The following is a 19,105-nucleotide window of genomic DNA, read 5'->3' as shown; positions in this document are numbered from 1 at the left end:
TTTAATAAGACTTCAGCAACCAACCTTGGATTAAAATATTTATTTCCAGGTATAAAACATGTTAAGGTGAAAGGCAGGTAAGAACATGATTGTAAAAAAATAACCCAAATTAGGAAATATCAAATCACAACATGCAATAAAGTGAAGCTTAAGCAATGTGTTGATATCGATTTACTTTGTTCTTGCTATGAGAATCCACTTGTTTACAAAGAATGGTGATCCTGAGCTCTTCACATATCAAATACATTCTTAGTTTGGTTAAATCTAGCCTAGTTTACTTGATCGAGATGCAGCAATGCCCCTGGACTTTTGGTATATCTGCTGGAGTTGCGTTCACGTGCTATCGGAAGCTCCTAGTTCCCAGTGGGAAATTTCATTTAACCAGCACTCCAAGTGGCAAACTCAGAAAATCTTGTTGCCAAATTGTGATGTATCACCACTGACTTTTTACCTTTTGAACCAGAAGATGACGACAAATCTGCATTGGACAATTACAACCTTACCAAAATGGAGAATGTAGCCAGTTTGACCATATGTCAATGTTAAGCAAGCTAGCTAACTTTATTATTAGCAATGTTAGCTAGCTCACCACCAGTTTGCAAATTGGAAATTTCAGATTTTCCCATTTCCGACTAGCACGTGAACGCAACATTCCCACGAGCACGAAACCACCCCCCACTATAAAAGGAAAAAAATATTAAAACAAGGCATAACATTTCATTTCAACACCAAGCAGCAGATCAGCTTAGAACATAAACATAAAACACCACAGTGACCACGACAACAGGAAGTGACCTCTGGGTCTTCAGGTTGTTGGGTCATAGCGCATCGTCAAAGATGGTGGATAATGAAGATGTCTAATAAAGGCTGTTTACCATTGAAAAAAATGGTCAAGGTTCCTGTCACTCGTGTGCGCATGCTTTCCCGCGTGAGCCAACAGTTCCTCGGTAATCTCTGGCATGCTCACGTGAGAAAGAACGCCCACTTAAACAGACAGGATTTTTTTCAATGGGAAACTGCCCAATAAGAACTGTCTCTCTGCTCGCCTTACCCTACCATAAAAAAAAATGGCCTGTGAGATGTCTCACTTTCTCTTCTGTCTCTGGCGTCGTCTCATTGGGGCGGCACTGTGAACACCAGCCTCTTCGTCAGCGTGTACTTGGGCTCGGGCATCTGCTTGGCCTGCTTGTATTCCCTGGACTTCTTATCCCGGTATCGGTCATCCATCTGGCTTACGTCTCTATTGACCTGTGTTAGGATGGTCAGGATGTCATCACCTCTAGAGAGAGCAGGAGACACACGCATACCAGACAACGAAGACATTAACACCCAGGAAAGACAACACACACCGTCCATAAAATATACTTCTCGTCGCCAGCAATGCATTCGTTTCTGATTAGTCAGGGGACTTGCTCACTACGAGCTAATAGATTTTATGGTAATATTGTTCTAGCCTTTAGTCCCTGGTTTACACCTGACAGTGTGTAGACTGGAGTTCCGAATAACACTGTTATTCTGTAGAATATGGTCAGTTTTGCATTGTCAGCTCTTTCCTACTAAACATCTGCTTTGTTAGGTCATTACCATGTAAGAATATTTATGCCTCCTCCAGAGCATTGTTTTTCAAATGGTTTGGCCTCAGGACAGAAATTGCAAAAAATACATCAATAAAATACAACCTGGAAAACTATTTAATGCTATATTGATAGTAAATCTAACAATTATAGGGAAAAACATTCCCACCTCTCATTGTCAATAATAACATTTTGCCCATATTCTTTAAGAATGTTAATAAACTCACTAGTTTGAGACCACAAAAATCAACCAAAATAGTGCTGCTAATAGCTTTATATTGAAAATACTGTGATGAAGAAAACATTTTCAGAGATTACAAATACACTATGCAGAAATTGCTCCGCCATTTCCTGGTTGCTAAACCTCATAGTTAGCCTCATTTCAGTTTATGTGACAAGATAAGATAGTAGAGAATCATTGCACCATCTAAACCGCTGAAATATATTTTATATCTATATTATTGTTGTTTCATGTCTTTGAAGATTGTGTACAGAACCGAAAGTAAAAGACCTAACAAAAAAAATGAAGACCGGGAAGCATAGAAATAGCGCACATAGAACAGATCTACTGCTTTATACTTGCTTTAAAGTAGAATGATAGATCTATAACTCACATTTCTATGTGAATTTGGTCAGGTCACCCAAAAAGTGAAGTATTGCCACTTTAAATTATATTTTTTAAAAGTAAGCTCATTATATTTCTACACACTTTTTCACCTGGTTTAAAGTTCAGACTGTAGTATTTTTTTCATAAAAAATGTATAAATAACCTCGAGCCATTCAAAACCTCCCGACGCGACCCACCAGATTTGGTGCTCTAGAGCACATATTAAATCAGGCTTCACCTGGGACAGCCCTGTTTGAGCTGTTTGCACAGAGTCTGGATGAACCAGGACCCACTGGTTGGGACTCTGAACGAGTAGTAGTCTTCGACAGTGGCCATGGCAAACAGGAAATCGGCATCAGCTGGAATGTAGATCTGGTGACCTGGATTTACACCTGGATTTTCGTCTGCCTCCAACTGCACTCTAGCTTGGGTATCTTTCCCCCTACATGCCTGGATGAAGAAGGCCTTGGGCTTGCCAATGAGGGTGGAGCAGTTGGTGCCTTTGAAGGGTGAGATGAGGTCATTGGTGGAGATGGGTTCGCCGTCTGTGCCATAGATAACTCCTTTGCCACCATGACTCAGTACGCAGCAGACAAAGGCGTCGCCATGCGTCTCGTCACCAAACCTCTTCAATTCCTCGCGGGCCTGCAGTGCTGTCTGGTCTAGGAGTACAGTCACCTTAAAACCGAGCCACTGGAACACATCCTTCAGAACCTCTACAGGAAAAGCACACACAAAACAATTTCAAGACAAACACTAAACCAAGCCACATAAATATGTCCCTTTTACAATACCAGGATGTTTTAAGGCAAGAGGAACAAGATCAACGTTCATGCAACAACAATATGGAACAAATATGTTAGAACTGTTTTACACGTTGGTTACATTACCAGCATCTTTGTCTGATCCCCTTCTTTCCCCCATTTGAATAAAGTGCACATTGTTGATGATTAAACAATGACCACGTGGCAGGCTGGTCATTCGGTATTGACAGACCTGGAACACAGAGAAAAGCCATGGGATTTAGCACAAAAATGCATACACACACTGCGCAGTCAGGAGACAAACACTTACTTAACTCAGAGCTGTGTACACAGGTTAAAACTCTGTGTTCCTTGTGTATGTTTTGTAGTGCAAAAAGAAAAATATGTTTTATTCATTGGCTTGACTGGACTTGGTGGTGGTCTGAGGTGCTCAGTTGGGTTGTGAGTAGTATTGTGAATGTTGTGTTTCGAGCAGTTTAGTTTTGTGTAGTTGTGATGATTTGTTAGGTTTTGTTTCTGCTAAGAATGAAAGCATACGGGATTGCTGCAATTACCTCACTGCTCATTCCAAACGCCTGGCCAGTAGTATCTGGAAAAACCCGTTAGCATGTGTTAGTGTCCCTTACTACAGACAATATGAGTAAGCAGATCAACGCTAACTGACAGTACAGGTTAGCAGCATGTTATTGTACAGGAAGGATTGTTCCACAGGGGTGTATTTTTAGGGAGTGATATTGGTTCTTGTAGAATCTTTCATTTTCTCAAAGTTGTTAATGCTTTATCCTTTGAAACGTTTACTTAAAAAAACTGGAAATCAAATAATCCTCCCATCGTTAAGACAGTGGGAGAATCAAATGCATTCTTATTGAGATATTTCAAAAAAGATTGGTAACAGAGAGAAACAAATTAGCACAATTTCAAAATATATGGCATAAAGTATTACAAGCACTAGAAATATCCAAAGGATTAAAAAAAATGTTTTAAAGACTATGAGAACAAACAAGATGGGTATGGATATGGTGGGAACATATAGGTCTGAGCAAGTACGATGTCATTAATGTTTGTTGAAATGTATGTACGTCTGAGTTGGTGTTTTTGTCTTTCTTCTTATTCTTCTTTATGTTGAAGGTTGGGCATTAAGTCCCAGCCAACGTCTAGTTTATTGGAGCCATGTCTGTGAAATGTTAAGTTGTCTTTTGTCTATGACAATTTTCTATTGTCTAACCTAAATAAAATCTTACAAAAAAAATGGAACATGTATATATATGAGTGCATCCTAAGAAAAAAAGGGACATTTTACAACAAATGTAATACCTGAATTCCCACCCAAATCCATAAAAAGTCAAATGTTTGATGTGCTATAATTCAGTTAATATCTGATGGGTTTTTAACAATTCTAAAAGTTTGGAGTATCTTCACTCATTGTCCAACTGTTGCATTTATGATAACTGTTTTTAAAATCTTATAACAATTTTGATGATCGTTGCTAATGTATGTCGATTGATCTGTAAATTGACATGCAGTGTAGAGTCTACTGGTAGATGTGCCAGTGAACAATGAAAGACGTGTGGTGCACAGCTAAGTAGTGTGCAGTACCTGTACTGGAGGTTGTGTATGGGCCTCTGGTTCCTGTGCTGAAGGTGTGGTCACTGGGTGCTGTGAGGTTGTTGCTGAATACTTCCTCCATTCTAGAGTAGGTATCTATGATATTTGGTTGCTGCAGCAGGGTCACAAAGTCGAGGCATTTTTCGTTTCCTTTGTTCATCACTTTGTCCAGAAGATTGATGATGATGGTCTCTGGGGGATGACCAGTGACGTTTAGGTTGTTGTATTCACGCTGGTTCACTATCTTCGCCTGCTGCACATGCTGAAGGATGAACTCAGGTTCCGCAGACAGGATCTCTGTAATCAAAGTCTTATTCTCTCTCAACGTCTGCATGGTGGACCTTAAGAGAGAGAAAGATTGTTCATGATATCAAATATTTTAAACAGGAATAAAACCTACCATGTTCCTAATAAGTTTTTTGAAATTCCAAGAATGGGTCACATTCAAAATGCATTGACTGATACAAGTTATAGCTAGCCTGTGCAGGGGAGAACGACTGCCCCCTCTCGTTGAAGCCATGAAGTTAAAAAAAAAATAAAAAAATGTCTAGCTCTTATCTTTGGCCACTTCCCCGCCACTGTACTTCCTCTTCTTCTGTGGGGTTTTACAGTGGTTAGCATAAAATATTATTGGTGCATTACCGCCACCTACTGTACTGGAGTGTGGGCCAGAGACTGATTAGCAGCCTCAATGGAGCTCGCAAGCTTGTAGTAGTCCTGAGAAAATTAGATACCTCTGGTTCATTCAGCCATTCCTAATAGGAAAATTAAATGGGGAAAGAATAGGGTTTTGGGATAAACGCTGAAAAATAAGGTCTAAGGTTAACACAGGCTTAAGATATCTTATATATGTTTTGTTCTATGAGATAATATCAGTCAGTTTAAATTATGAAGTCTTGGTGCTTTATGTGCTTTTTGTATTACATAAATGCTTCAAATTTCACAAAAAGTGACGTTAGCTGATGAAGATTATCTCACAGACAAAAAAATGTAAGATCTCCTAAACCTGTGTTAATCACAGACCTTATTTTGGGCGTTTATCCAAAAACCCTACAAAAACTACATTAATAGTACGATACTGATAGTGTTCTTTTCCACCAAATCCATGATGTCATCTGCGCTCTCTTTGATTTTTAGCTGTGAGAAAACCCTAAAATTGTTCCTCAGCTAGTAATGTTACACCCTCTCATGCCGCCATCTTGAGTGCCCCCCGAAATAGTCCAATTCACACACTTATCAAGAGAACATCCCTGGTCATCCCTACTGCCTCCAATATGGCGGGCTCACTAAACACATATGCTTCACTTGTAAATTATGTTTTGAGTGTTGAAGTTTGCCCCTGGCTGTCCATAAAAAAATGGTGCCGTCTGGTTTGCTTAATATAAGGAATTTGAAAATATTTATACTTGAACTTGACATTTTGATACATTAAGTATATTTTAGCGATTACATTTACTTTTGATACTTACGCATATTTAAAACCAAATACTTTAACTTTTAATTGTTACTCAAGTACATTACTGGGTGACTTTCACTTTCAATTGAGTCATTTTCTTTTAAGGTATCTTTACTTTTAAGATAATTATCCACCACTGCCCAGTAATACCAAAGATGATTTAGTAGGTTTAGAAACTATTTGATAGCTACGGTAGCTAACGTTAATAGGTTTAGTGTAAAAGTAGCTAATATTACAGTAACGCGCAAGTTAAGCATGAGTAACGTTAGCTGCCTAGCTAGTTACTTTCGTGTCATCTATCAGTGAGCATATTTTGCCGATGTGGTTATCAAGATATATTAACAACGGTTTGATAGCTAATAGTAATAGCTACGACTTACCTGTACGACTAAAGTGATTCGCTCGCCGATTGAAATAATTCAGTGTTCGTTTACGCTGGCTGCACTTCCTCCTCGATGCTGGGGTGGAACCTCCAGGTACTCCTTCAAAGTCATCTGATTGGCAGCATGTTTTTTTGAGTCAGTCTTCACGGATGCCACCAGATCCCAGCACAGGTCTCACCAACAAGCTTTAATGGCCTGGAAAATATGTTTCCTACACAATTTTTCCCCACATAAAGCTCTTTTGTGGAATAATTCAGACATGGACTAGTAACCGGAAGGTTGCAAGTTCAAATCCCCGAGTTGACAAGATACAAATCTGCCGTTCTGCCCCTGAACAGGCAGTTAACCTACTGTTCCTAGGCCAGTCATTGAAAATAAGAATTTGTTCTTAACTGACTTGCCTAGTTAAATAAAGGTAAAATAAATAAATAACTGTAAGGAATAAGTAAGTCACTGTTCTACCCCAGCTGGCATGAGAGGAATATTGACTTTGTCCTTGATGTTTTCGACAACAAGGGTAATATTCTCACATATTAACAATTTTTAAAATTGAAAGTTTCCAATACCTTTCAGAGTTTATTTCTGTGATCAATGCCATTCCCAGTGGTCTAACTACACCGATGAAAAGTCATCTTAGCTTTGGTAATGATCACAAAGTTTATCCAGAACTCAGATTGGAAGGTGTGGGCTTACTTGAGAAATCTTGTTGTAATAAATATATAAGACATATTCTTCATTCACAAAACAAACTTACACCGAGAGGAACGTTTTTCTGGAACATGCTTATTCCTGATGTTGTCTGGAAAAATGCATGGTTAAGGCCTTACAAATATTGTATACCAAACAAAGTGCACTTCAAAATTTGACATAAGATATATCCATGTAATTCTATGATACCCAAATTTGTGGCAATTGATATGCGTTTTATGTGAAAAAGGTGAGAATTTGTCTCACTTATTCTTTGAATGTAAATTTGTTTCAGAATTTTGGGAAAACCTTGCAAATTACTTACAGTGGGGCAAAAAAGTATTTAGTCAGCCACCAATTGTGCAAGTTCTCTCACTTAAAAAGATGAGGCCTGTAATTTTCAACATAGGTACACTTCAACTACGACAGACAAAATTAGAAAAAAATAATCCTGAAAATCACATTGTAGGATTTTCAATGAATTTATTTGCAAATTATGGAAAATAAGTATTTGGTCAATAACAAAATAACATTTTCCTAAATCATTACAAAAATTTTTTTTCAGAGTGATTATAATTGCACTAGAATTGTTTGTTTCAGTATTTTCTCGTTAATACCTGCGTTCTGTTTTGTATGTTGTAAGAATGTAAATTGTTGATCTGCATTTTGAATAAAACATTTTTTTTAAAAAATTTTAACCCAGCACAGGTCTGCTTCCTCTAAAGCCAAGGCTAAACTGCATCTTGTGCTGACCCAACAAGTGTGCCTTGTTGCTGGCAGGGGTGGAAAAGGTACTCAATTGTCTTGAGTAAAACGTAAAGATACCTTAATAGAAAATTACTCAAGTAAAAGTGACCAAGTCACCAAGTCAAATACTACTTGAGTATAAGTAAAAAAGTTTTACATGTACTTAAGTACAGTAGTGTAAAAAGTAACAATTATCATACTTGAGTGAAAGTACAAAGTAAAAGTTACACATTCAATTCCTTATATTAAGCAGTGGTGGATGTATCAAAAGTATGAAACGTAAGAGCCGTAAATCTAAAAAGCAAAACAACCAGACCTTTTATTTAGTTTGAGTTTTTCTGAAAAGTTAAGTCTTAAGGACGCAGTAAGAGCTCAGATAAAAAAAATTAAAAAGTGGATTGTCAAATATAGGCAACACTTCAAAATACATCTCTTACAGACAAAACAGAATTATGCCTTAATAGAAAAGGAATATAGCCAGTACACGTAAGCACTTACAATCAATTACATTGCTTTAGAAAAAACAGCTCATCAAAAGTACACAAAACATCACTGTAGGAATATGAGGACATCACCACTGATGGAACTGTATTAGAAATCAGTGTCTGGTCATAACTTTGTAACAAGGACACCTATAATTTATGTTGAAATTTCACAGTTAACAAAAATGCATAAGGCATCCTTGTCCTTGGCCTTGCAAGCGTTAAGCTGTCATTACTTGAAGTTGAAGAATTTATGGTTAATCTTCAGTGAAAGCTGGTTTTCAAAGTTTCTGGAATACAGCCTTGCTCTCCTGGGGCTGAAAACAAGTCCTGCAATGCTGAACAGCCTTCCACAGGAAGCTGATGCAGGTACGGGTGTGTTTAACCTCAGAGACAGGTTACAGACTGCCGAGAAGGACTTGAGCAACTCCATACGATCAGCTGAACAGGCCAGGAATCTGTCCAGCTGATTGGAGCTTTCCTGTGCTTGAGACGTTTTCAATGCAGAGAAGAAGTCCTCATCTGATGAACTGGTGCCATCACCTAGCTGCTGCAAGGGTTCTTCCAGGTGGTCCTTGATGTCGTCCATTCCTGAAATACAAGGAAGATGACAATAGAAATCATGCCGTTATGAGCCTACGTGAATCCATCCCCATCCATATTTTTATTTAACTAGGCAAGTCAGTTAAGAAAAAAAAATCTTATTTACAATGACGGCCTAGGAACAGTGGATTAACTGCCTTGTTCAGGGGCAGAGCGACAGAGTTTTACCTTGTCAGCTCGGATATTCGATCTAGCAACCTTTCGGTTACTGGTCCAACGCTCTAACCACTAGGCTACCTGCCGTTATATAAACCAAGCAACAGGGCTAAGTAGACTGATCTAGAGGCGACGTTGGTTATTAAAATGATTACATCTGAGCTCCTAGAGTGTGCGGCTCTCCTTTAATTTTTCAAGTGTTCTACCCATCGGACTGAACCACAGAGTCAGGAATGTAGTTTAAATGGGTGATTCTCAAATCTATGAAGTGTCAAATTGTTATGAATTGTATGAATAATGACTAAATTATGTATACATTTAAAGTAGAACTATAACAAACATAATTGTACCATGTCTCTGTATAATGAGGAAGAATGTTTGTCCATAAGAGAAGAGAAACTGTGGCAGACAACTTGTGCCCTCTGTGAAACTGATAACGGGGAAGGAAGTCCCCCCACACAAAGAGGGGAGAAACCGTTGGGCTTGCAGTAAATTGTGCCACATGTTGTAGTATGTGATAAGCAATATATGTGTAGGAGAAAACTTGTAGACTATATTGTCATTGTCTGAGAAGAGGGACATTTATGACGAAATGGGAGATATACACTGCTCAAAAAAATAAAGGGAACACTAAAATAACACATCCTAGATCTGAATGAATGAAATATTCTTATTAAATACTTTTTTCTTTACATAGTTGAATGTGCTGACAACAAAATCACACAAAAATTATCAATGGAAATCAAATTTATCAACCCATGGAGGTCTGGATTTGGAGTCACACTCAAAATTAAAGTGGAAAACCACACTACAGGCTGATCCAACTTTGATGTCCTTAAAACAAGTCACAATGAGGCTCAGTAGATCTGAGGGAGATCTGAGGGATCTCCTCCCAGACCTGGACTAAAGCATCCGCCAACTCCTGGACAGTCTGTGGTGCAACGTGGCGTTGGTGGATGGAGCGAGACATGATGTCCCAGATGTGCTCAATTAGATTCAGGTCTGGGGAACGGACAGGCCAGTCCATAGCATCAATGCCTTCCTCTTGCAGGAACTGCTGACACACTCCAGCCACATGAGGTCTAGCATTGTCTTGCATTAGGGGGAACCCAGGGCCAACCGCACCAGCATATGGTCTCACAAGGGGTCTGAGGATCTCATCTCGGTACCTAATGGCAGTCAGGCTACCACTGGCGAGCACATGGAGGGCTGTGCGGCCCCCCAAAGAAATGCCACCCCACACCATGACTGACCCACCGCCAACCGGTCATGCTGGAGGATGTTGCAGGCAGCAGAACGTTCTCCACGGCGTCTGTCACGTGCTCAGTGTGAACCTGCTTTCATCTGTGAAGAGCACAGGGCGGGCGCCAGTGGCGCCAATCTTGGTGTTCTCTGGCAAATGCCAAACATCCTGCACGGTGTTGGGCTGTAAGCACAACCCCCACCTGTGGATGTTGGGCCCTCATACCACCCTCATGGAGTCTGTTTCTGACCGTTTGAGCAGACACATGCACATTTGTGGCCTGCTGGAGGTCCTTTTGCAGGGCTCTGGCAGTGCTCCTCCTGCTCCTCCTTGCACAAAGGCGGAGGTAGCGGTCCTGCTGCTGGGTTTTTGCACTCCTACGGCCTCCTCCATGTCTCCTGATGTACCGGCCTGTCTGCTGGTAGCGCCTCCATGCTCTGGACACGACGCTGACAGGCACAGCAAACCTTCTTGCCACAGCTCACATTGATGTGCCATCCTGGATGAGCTGCATTACCTGAGCCACGTGTGTGGGTTGTAGACTCCGTCTCATGCTACCACTAGAGTGAAAGCATCGCCAGCATTCAAGTGACCAAAACATCAGCCAGGAAGCATAGGAACTGAGAAGTGGTCTGTGGTCACCACCTGCAGAACCACTCCTTTATTGGGGGTGTCTTGCTAATTGCCTATAATTTCCACCTGTTGTCTTCCATTTGCACAACAGCATGTGAAATGTATTGTCAATCAGTGCTGCTTCCTAAGTGGACAGTTTGATTTCACAGAAGTGTGATTGACTTGGAGTTACATTGTGTTGTTTAAGTGTCCCCTTTATTTTTTGAGCTGTGTATAAACCAATGTACATGATATGATGGGGAGAGCTCCCGTAAATAAACGTTGCTGACTATTGTAGACTGGCCTCTGTCTGTTTCATTTCAACAAGAATTATACAAATTCTTGGTAGCAGACCGAGTAGTTCAGTTTATGAACATTGAGTACATAATTCTCTTAACACAAATGAACACTATACACAGTTGTTTATGAATAATAAAATACTGTTAATTAACCACATGTTGTCTTACCCATTCTGATGGTGGCGTCATGCTTTGTCTACGTTGTTTAGAATTTGGGGAGAAGGATTGCAGCGGCTATCAGCTCAGGGTCGTGAAACATGTGGCTGAAGCGCTTCTTCAGTCTCAGTTGTAGCACATCCACCAGAGGCTTACAGTACTTCATGGACAACTTGATTCAGTCAAGTTTTGTGATCAGCAGGTTGATAGTTGGAAGTAGCCAGCCCATCTGGACATTGGTTTCAGCCTGCAGGATGTTGATGGCCTTTGCGACTGGGCTCATGGTGGCAGCATACACTGTGAGGAAGGCAAGTTCAGCTGGATTGAACCTATGAAATAATTATATATATATATATATATATAGACACACACACACACTGTGTTTCGTAACCCTATACAAAGGTGACCACTAACCATTTCACCCGATTTAACTACAGTAATCAATGGCTGGATGAGTAGTTGACTAAATAGTGTATGGCTACAACATGCTGCAAGTGTGGATATTCAGCATGTGTTCCAAAGTGCTTGCCACTTGCCAAATGTTGAACGGGATACTTTTTTGTAAGCCTCACTGGATGTTGCCTTCAGGGCATCCACTGTAGATACTAAGTTGAGTAGGTGGCAAGCACAACGCTGGTGCTTCGGCAGCTGGTACACAAAATCATCATCTTCATTCAGGATCGTGGCCACATCAACAAACTCCACTTCTTCACTCTCCTCTTGTTCCTCTTCACCATCTTCCTGTCCTGGCTGAGCTGCTTCACCACCCACTGCTTCCACTGTCTCGATGTTTTCATCTTATCCAAAAACTTGGAAAGCTTTCAAGAAGTTAGAGCCGTTGTCTGTTGTTGTTCTAACAATCTTAGCCCGGATTTTAATCTCAGAATGGATGTCATTTAGGGCCCCTGCCAACACAAAGGTGTATGATCCTCTCAACCGTTTACAGGCCAGGGCTGCAGAACATCTGTTGAGACTGTCAGGGTCTATCGAGTGGGCTGTAAACACCAATGAAGCTCTGTCTTCTTGCAGACCAGCAGTCGGTGGCGGCGATGTGGTTAACTCCTCTCGTGGCCTTAGTCACCTTCTCAATTTCCTTGGAGGCTTCATCAACCCTGGAGCGCAGTGTGGGCCTTGATAAGATCTTTGAGTTAACCTCTAGCACTTAGCCATCCCGGATCCGGGATCGTGAATACAGCCTCAAGCTCATTACCATAACACAACGTTAACTATTCATGAAAATCGCAAATGAAATGAAATAAATATGCTAGCTCTCAAGCTTAGCCTTTTGTTAACAACACTGTCATCTCAGATTTTCAAAATATGCTTCTCAACCATAGGAAAACAATCATTTGTGTAACAGTAGCTAGCTAGCGTAGCATTTAGCGTTAGCATTCAGCAGGCAACATTTTCACAAAAACCAGAAAAGCATTCAAATAAAATCATTTACCTTTGAAGAACTTCAGATGTTTTCAATGAGGAGACTGTTAGATAGCAAATGTTCAGTTTTTCCTGAAAGATGATTGGTTTAGGAGAAATCGCTCCGTTTGGCTACCAAAAAAACCCGAAAATCCAGTCATCAAAACGCCAAACTTTTTTCCAAATTAACTCCATAATATCGACTGAAACATGGCAAACGTTGTTTAGAACCAATCCTCAAGGTGTTTTTCACATATATCTTCGATGATATATCGTTCGTGGAAGTGTGCTTTCTCTCCTGAATCCCAGGAGAAAATGCCCGCACCTGAAGATTACGCACCAATTTAGACAAAGGACACCGGGCGGACCCCTGGAAAATGTAGTCTCTTATGGCCAATCTTCCAATGATATGCCTACAAATACGTCACAATGCTGCAGACATCTTGAAGAATTGACAGAAAGGGCAGGCTCGTTCGTGGTGCATTCACAGCCATATAAGAAGACAATGGAAAACAGAGCTTCAGAAATTCTGCTCATTTCCTGTTTGAAGTTTCATCTTGGTTTCGCCTGTAGCATGAGTTCTGTGGCACTCACAGATAATATCTTTGCAGTTTTGGAAACGTCAGACTGTTTTCTTTCCAAAGCTGTCAATTATATGCATAGTCGAGCATCTTTTCGTGACAAAATATTGCGCTTAAAAGGGGCACTTTTTTATCCAATAATGAAATAACGCCCCCATAGACTCAACTGGTTAAGCTGTAGATCCTGGACAAACTCTCTAATCGGTTCTTGTTCTACAACAGCAAATGGTTGGAGCCCTTGGACCACATACTTCATCACAGCTTTGTCGATGGATTTGAGAGACACCGTCTTCAGTAATGTGCTCTGCTTGATGGTGGAGGGAGTCTTAGGGGCATGTTCTCTCTTCAGTATGTTTGCCGTCAGTTCTCCATACTTTTTAAGATGGTGTACATGCTTTCTCTGAAATAAGAAGAAAAGGAAAAGAGAGTTACTTAGCTAGATAACTACCATCACCAAATACTTAAGGTATAGGATCCTAATTTTAAAGCTACAAGCAACATTAGTTAAGTGAGCGTTTGTGACCACCATTTTTTTTGTAGCAGTATTTTTATTGGAATTTCACAATTTTCACCCATATTAAGAGATTCAACAAAGACAAAGCAAAAAAAACAGCACACACACACAGTAAGTTTTGACTTCAGGTTATTGTTTGAAGGGGTGCCAGGTAGGTTGTGACTACCAGAGAAAATATTGATTTCTCCTTTTGGTTTGGGAGGGAAACAGTCCTGTCTGGTCCGTCAAGTCTACACCAATACAAAGGACTCATGTAAAAGTCTGGATTGAAATTTTTCATAAACCATTAAAACATTGGAAATAACTTCAAAACAACTGTATTATTTTGCGTGGGTTGTATAACCAACATAAATGATCACACAGACAATAATATAACAAAATAATGATCCCTGGTTCCTCCAGAAAAGTCCCGTACTTTGGGCCTAAAAAGAGTCCAGCCCGGTAAATGAACTCAAGTGACCTTAGTCATGCAATGTTTGTCCACTTATAAAGTGTAGCGTAAACGCAGTCTCAATCATAGTCAAAATATCAAATCTTTTACCACACAACCATAAATAATATCACATCTCAATAAGTCTTAAATATCACGGTATACATCACTCTAAAACAAATGAAATACCGTATGCAAAATAGTTGTGGTCAGTCAGACAATCCAATCCGCCAACAGATCTCCAGCGGAGAAAGGCCACAAAGAACCAGCGGAAAACAACTGAGATGTGTAGTCCAAAGGTAGCAATGCGTGGATCCGATCCTGGTTAAACTTGCGACTAGGCTACAAAGCACACTTTTAAATACAACAAAACAAACAGAATAAAGACGCTTCGGAACTGAGGTTTGAACACATCCTCATTCGCGTCTCCATCACAACTCCACTTTTGCGCAGCTGATGCTGGATATTTAATTGGGAATTAAAAAGGAAGCAACCTTTTGGAAGGAGAAGCACTGAGACGGTTCAGACAAATTCAGGACCGTCACAACACACCCACACACACACACCAACCATCTTCCCCTCCCCATCATTGCATCTCCCAATACATACATTTTAAACAAACGAACAGAAATTAAACACTAAAGCTCAGTTTAAACCAAGAAGTAAGGTTCAACACATGGAACGTACAGTATAATTCTTAAACAAATAGATCACCACCATTCTAAGAAAATCCTTGCAGCATAATAGCTGATACCTCAGGTTCTAGATCATTTAGATAAGGTTCCCATACTTTGTAGAACTGATCTGTTTTAGAATGCAATGTACATGTCAGATATTCCAGTGGCACCCATTCAAATAGTATCTTATGCCAATCTTTAATAGAAGGAACCTGATCACTAATCCACTGTAAGAAGATGTTTTTCCTCACTGCGAAAGTAAGGATGTTGTAAAGCCTCCTCTTACCCACAGAAGTTACATGTCTGCTAGGGAGACCTAAGAGTAAAGAAACTGGGTCCAATGTTCATTTTTAAGAGGGATATTCTACCCAACCATTAAATAGGAAGCGAGTTCAAGCACTCCAGATCCTGTGTTATTGTATCAAACAAGGAAATAAAATTAGCTTTCTACATTTGCTGGAATTTAGAAGTTACAAATATACCCAGATACGTAAAACCTGAGGGAGGCCATTTAAAAGGAAAGGGGGGAGAAGTATTAGGTACAGAATGAAGGTTACCAAGTGGCATAGCCTCTGATTTAGTTCATCTTGTAGCCTGAGATTTCACTGAATAATAATAATAATAATAATAATAATAATAATTCAATAATATTAAGAAGATGAAGTCTCGGAACTAGAGATGAATGTCAGGACATCATCAGCATACAAGCTTATTTTATGGTGAACCTCACCAATGAGCAGCCCCTGTATAGCAGGCTTTACCCTGACGGCCTCGGTCAGTGGTTCCATAACGAGTGCAAATAAGAGAGGGGACAAAGGACAGCCCTGTCTAGTACCTCTGTGTATAGAGAATCTATTTTACCGTAGCCCATTAGTAAGGACAGCAGCCTGAGAAAACTTTAACCTATTTTATAAAGTTGTCCCCTAAACCAAATTTAGTCAGAGCAAATAATAGGTAAGACCACTCCACACGGTCAAATGCTTTCTCAGCGTCTAGGGAGAGCGCAAGACCAGCCATAGCACTTCGTTGGTAGGCTTGAATAACATTAAGAAGCTGCCTGACATTGTTACATGACTTACGGCCCTTAATGAAGTCTGTTTGGTCTCCTTTCAATATTAGTGGCAGTGAGTCCTCTAATCTTGTGGCTAGAACTTTCGAAAGCTTTAATGCACCTATTATCGGTAATAGGTGCATTAAGGAGAGACCTCTGTTAATTTATCAATTTATTTTCATATAAATGATTGCCATCAGACTCAGTAATAGTAGCAATTCACTGTGAGTCAGCTCTCTTTTTAGCTAGGTAGCCAAGTACTTTCCTGGTTTATCACCATGTTCATATAGCTCTTGCCTGACAAATCTCATCTTCTTTTCAGCGTCCTGTGTTAGGAGTGAGTCCAACGTTGATCTAAGGACTGATATTTCCTTTAATAGGGCAGGAGTTTTAATGTAGTCCTTCTCTTTAGTACCTAATTCACCCTCTAATGTTTTTGCTTTTCCCGCTTCAGTGGCTGTGTATGACATAATCGGACCCCTGGCGTACGCTTTACAGGTTTCCCAAAGAAGCGAGGGGTTCTGTCGAGAGTTAGAGAAAAAATGGTTTAAACTCTGTAATAAAAATATGATGTGAATGTATGGTCTTTAAGAATGGTTGTATTCAACCTCCAAGGTCTAGGATGACCTCCGCACGATCTGATATGACTATGCTTCCTATCCTAGCGGATGAAACAGATTGCAAAGACATCCTGGACATAAAAAAATATATATATTCTAGTCTGACATCCATGAGGTGCAGAGAAAAAAGTGAACTCTCTGTTGGAGGGATGAAAGGTTCTCCAAACATCAGCATACCCCAGATTATCACAAATAGCTTTAAGTGACCTAGTTTGAGGAGAGAGTGAAGCTATACCGCTGGGAAACTTGTCAATAAGGGGGTTCAAAAAACAATTAAAATCTCCTCCAACTACTGCAATGTCTGAGTTGAATTCTGAAATGTCTAGAAATACTTTAGTGAGGAAATCAAGGAGGGTGGGCAGGGGGGGGAAGTAAATATTCATTATGGAAATGTTCTGCCCGTGTAAAGTACCATTAATTATAACAAAACAACCATATGTATCTTTCATACAATTCGACACTAAGTGATAGGTTATTTTTCCCAGGAATTGCTACACCTCTACTTCTGGATGTAAAGCATGAGAAAAACACTTGGCCAAACCTCCCTTGTTGCAATTTCAGATGCTCCTTAATATCCAAATTAATTTCTTGCAACAGAGCAATATCAATATTTTCTTTATTCCAAAGACAGTACCTTCTTCCATCTTCCTTGTTTCAATCCAAGATGCCGTAGCAATCATTAGTCTTTTGTCTTCGTCGTGTCCCGTGTATATATCTTCATATATCTTTTTTCTCCGCATACAATTTAATTTAATTTATTATAAACATATTTTTCTTAACCCCAACTTCAACATACTCTCCTGCAACCCACCTCATCCAATGTGGTATATATCTGCTATTTTATTTACTTTAGAACCGGAACCCCCAACAGAAGCTCGCCAGCTAACTAGCTACTAGTCAGCTAGCCACTGCTAGCGGTCATCAGCTAACCTTTAGTCGGGACAACTCCTGCCAGTCTGCACAGCGCAGATTCAACCCAGAGCTTATCGGACTTATTTTTCTCCATATCCATGGATTCCTACCGCAAGCTGTGAACCTCTTCACCTGAATCATCCCAGCTAGCTAGCTGCTATCCGATTGGCTTCTTCTGGCTAACGTCTCTGTCCCGGAAAAAGCACCAATTAGCCTGGAGCTAGCCTATGCTAGGCCCATCTCCTGGCTAGCTGAAGAGGTCCATCAGCCACTCATTGTGCTACAATACCTATTTTGCCAATTGGCCTGGACCCCTTTTATTGCCAATACGGAGCCCCGCCGATCCATCATGACTGGACTACAGACATAATCCGCCCGAGGTGGGTTTCCAAAAGGCTCCTCCGTCGCGACGTCCCCTGAATGCCCATCTGCTAGCCGCGGCCCGCTATCTGTCAAGAGCATACCAGACTGTTAGCTGAAGAGATCCATCAGCCAATTTTTTGGGCTACTATACCTATTTTGCCAATTGGCTTGGACCCTTTTACTACATGGACCCCTGCTGATCCATCACGACTGGTCTGCCGACGTAACTGCATGAGTGGGCTACAACAGACTTCTTCCGTCGCGACGTCCCCCTAAGGCCCTTCTGCTATCCCCGGCCCGCTAGCTGTCTGAATCGCCGTGTCTCCTGCCCGCCCAGCTACTCACAGGGGACCCTATGATCACTCGGCTACGCATGCCTCTCCCTAATATCAATATGCCTTGTCCATTGCTGTTTTGGTTAGTGATTATTGTCTTTTTTCACTGTAGAGCCTCCAGCCCTGCTCAATATGCCTTAGCTAACCCTCTTGTCCCACCTCCCACACATGCAGTCACCTCACCTGGTTTAATTGATGACTCTAGAAACAATACCTCTCTCATCGTCACTCAATGCCTAGGTTTACCTCCAATGTACTCACATCCTACCATACCTTTGTCTGTACATTATGCATTGAATCTATTCTACCGCGCCCAGAAACCTGCTCCTTTTACTCTCTGTTCCGAACGTACTAGACGATCAGTTCTTATAGCCTTTATCCATACCCTTATCCTACTCCTCCTCTGTTCCTCTGGAGACAGAGGTTAATCCAGGTCCTGCAGTGCCTAGCTCCACTCCCATTCCTCAGGCGCTATCATATGTTGACTTCTGTAACCGTAAAAGCCTCGGTTTCATGCATGTTAACATTAGAAGCCTCCTCCCTAAGTTTGTTTTATTCACTGCTTTAGCACACTTTGCCAACCCAGACGTCCTAGTCGTGTCTGAATCCTGGCTTAGGAAGGCCACCAAAAACCCTGAAAGTTGCTATCTACTGCAGAGAAAGCCTGTAGAGATCCGTCATACTATCCAGGTCTGTGCCCAAACAATTTGAGTTCTACTATTAAAAAAAATCCACCTTTCCAGAAACAATTCTCTCTCCGTTGCCGCTTGCTATTGACCACCTTCTGCCCCCAGCTGTGCCCTGGACACCATATGTGAATTGACTGCCCCCC

At 40.7% G+C, this 19,105-nt stretch overlaps 1 protein-coding gene and 1 pseudogene across 4 annotated transcripts; both read right to left on the bottom strand.

The window, feature by feature from the left end:
• Window positions 1-25: 25 nt before the first annotated feature.
• On the bottom strand, window positions 26-6,723 carry LOC110508466 (caspase-8). Of its 3 annotated transcripts, none has more exons than XM_090225308.1 (7): window positions 6,387-6,506; window positions 5,203-5,305; window positions 4,542-4,891; window positions 3,500-3,534; window positions 3,072-3,177; window positions 2,420-2,897; window positions 26-1,279 (listed from the first exon to the last, which is right to left on the bottom strand). In XM_090225308.1, exons 3-7 carry the CDS (start codon window positions 4,882-4,884, stop codon window positions 1,114-1,116), a joined length of 1,128 nt encoding a protein of 375 aa, XP_090081434.1. In that variant the 5' UTR covers window positions 4,885-4,891; window positions 5,203-5,305; window positions 6,387-6,506; the 3' UTR covers window positions 26-1,113. The 3 variants fall into 3 exon arrangements, with proteins under 3 accessions (XP_090081434.1, XP_090081435.1, XP_021444674.2); XM_090225309.1 differs by having other exon boundaries at window positions 5,193-5,305; window positions 6,387-6,480; XM_021588999.3 differs by lacking the exon at window positions 5,203-5,305 and having other exon boundaries at window positions 6,387-6,723.
• An 819-nt stretch (window positions 6,724-7,542) lies between these two features.
• On the bottom strand, window positions 7,543-15,780 carry LOC118944864 (uncharacterized; annotated as a pseudogene). Its single transcript, XR_016492713.1, has 5 exons — window positions 15,754-15,780; window positions 13,589-13,771; window positions 12,822-12,922; window positions 11,387-11,703; window positions 7,543-8,896 (listed from the first exon to the last, which is right to left on the bottom strand). The product of XR_016492713.1 is annotated as an uncharacterized LOC118944864 (transcript).
• Window positions 15,781-19,105: the final 3,325 nt, after the last annotated feature.

This window comes from Oncorhynchus mykiss, chromosome 28 (genome assembly GCF_057628025.1).
Source record: "Oncorhynchus mykiss isolate SJ-2025 chromosome 28, ASM5762802v1, whole genome shotgun sequence".
Lineage (NCBI taxonomy): Eukaryota > Metazoa > Chordata > Actinopteri > Salmoniformes > Salmonidae > Oncorhynchus > Oncorhynchus mykiss.
This window is presented reverse-complemented; position numbering and strand designations above follow the sequence as displayed.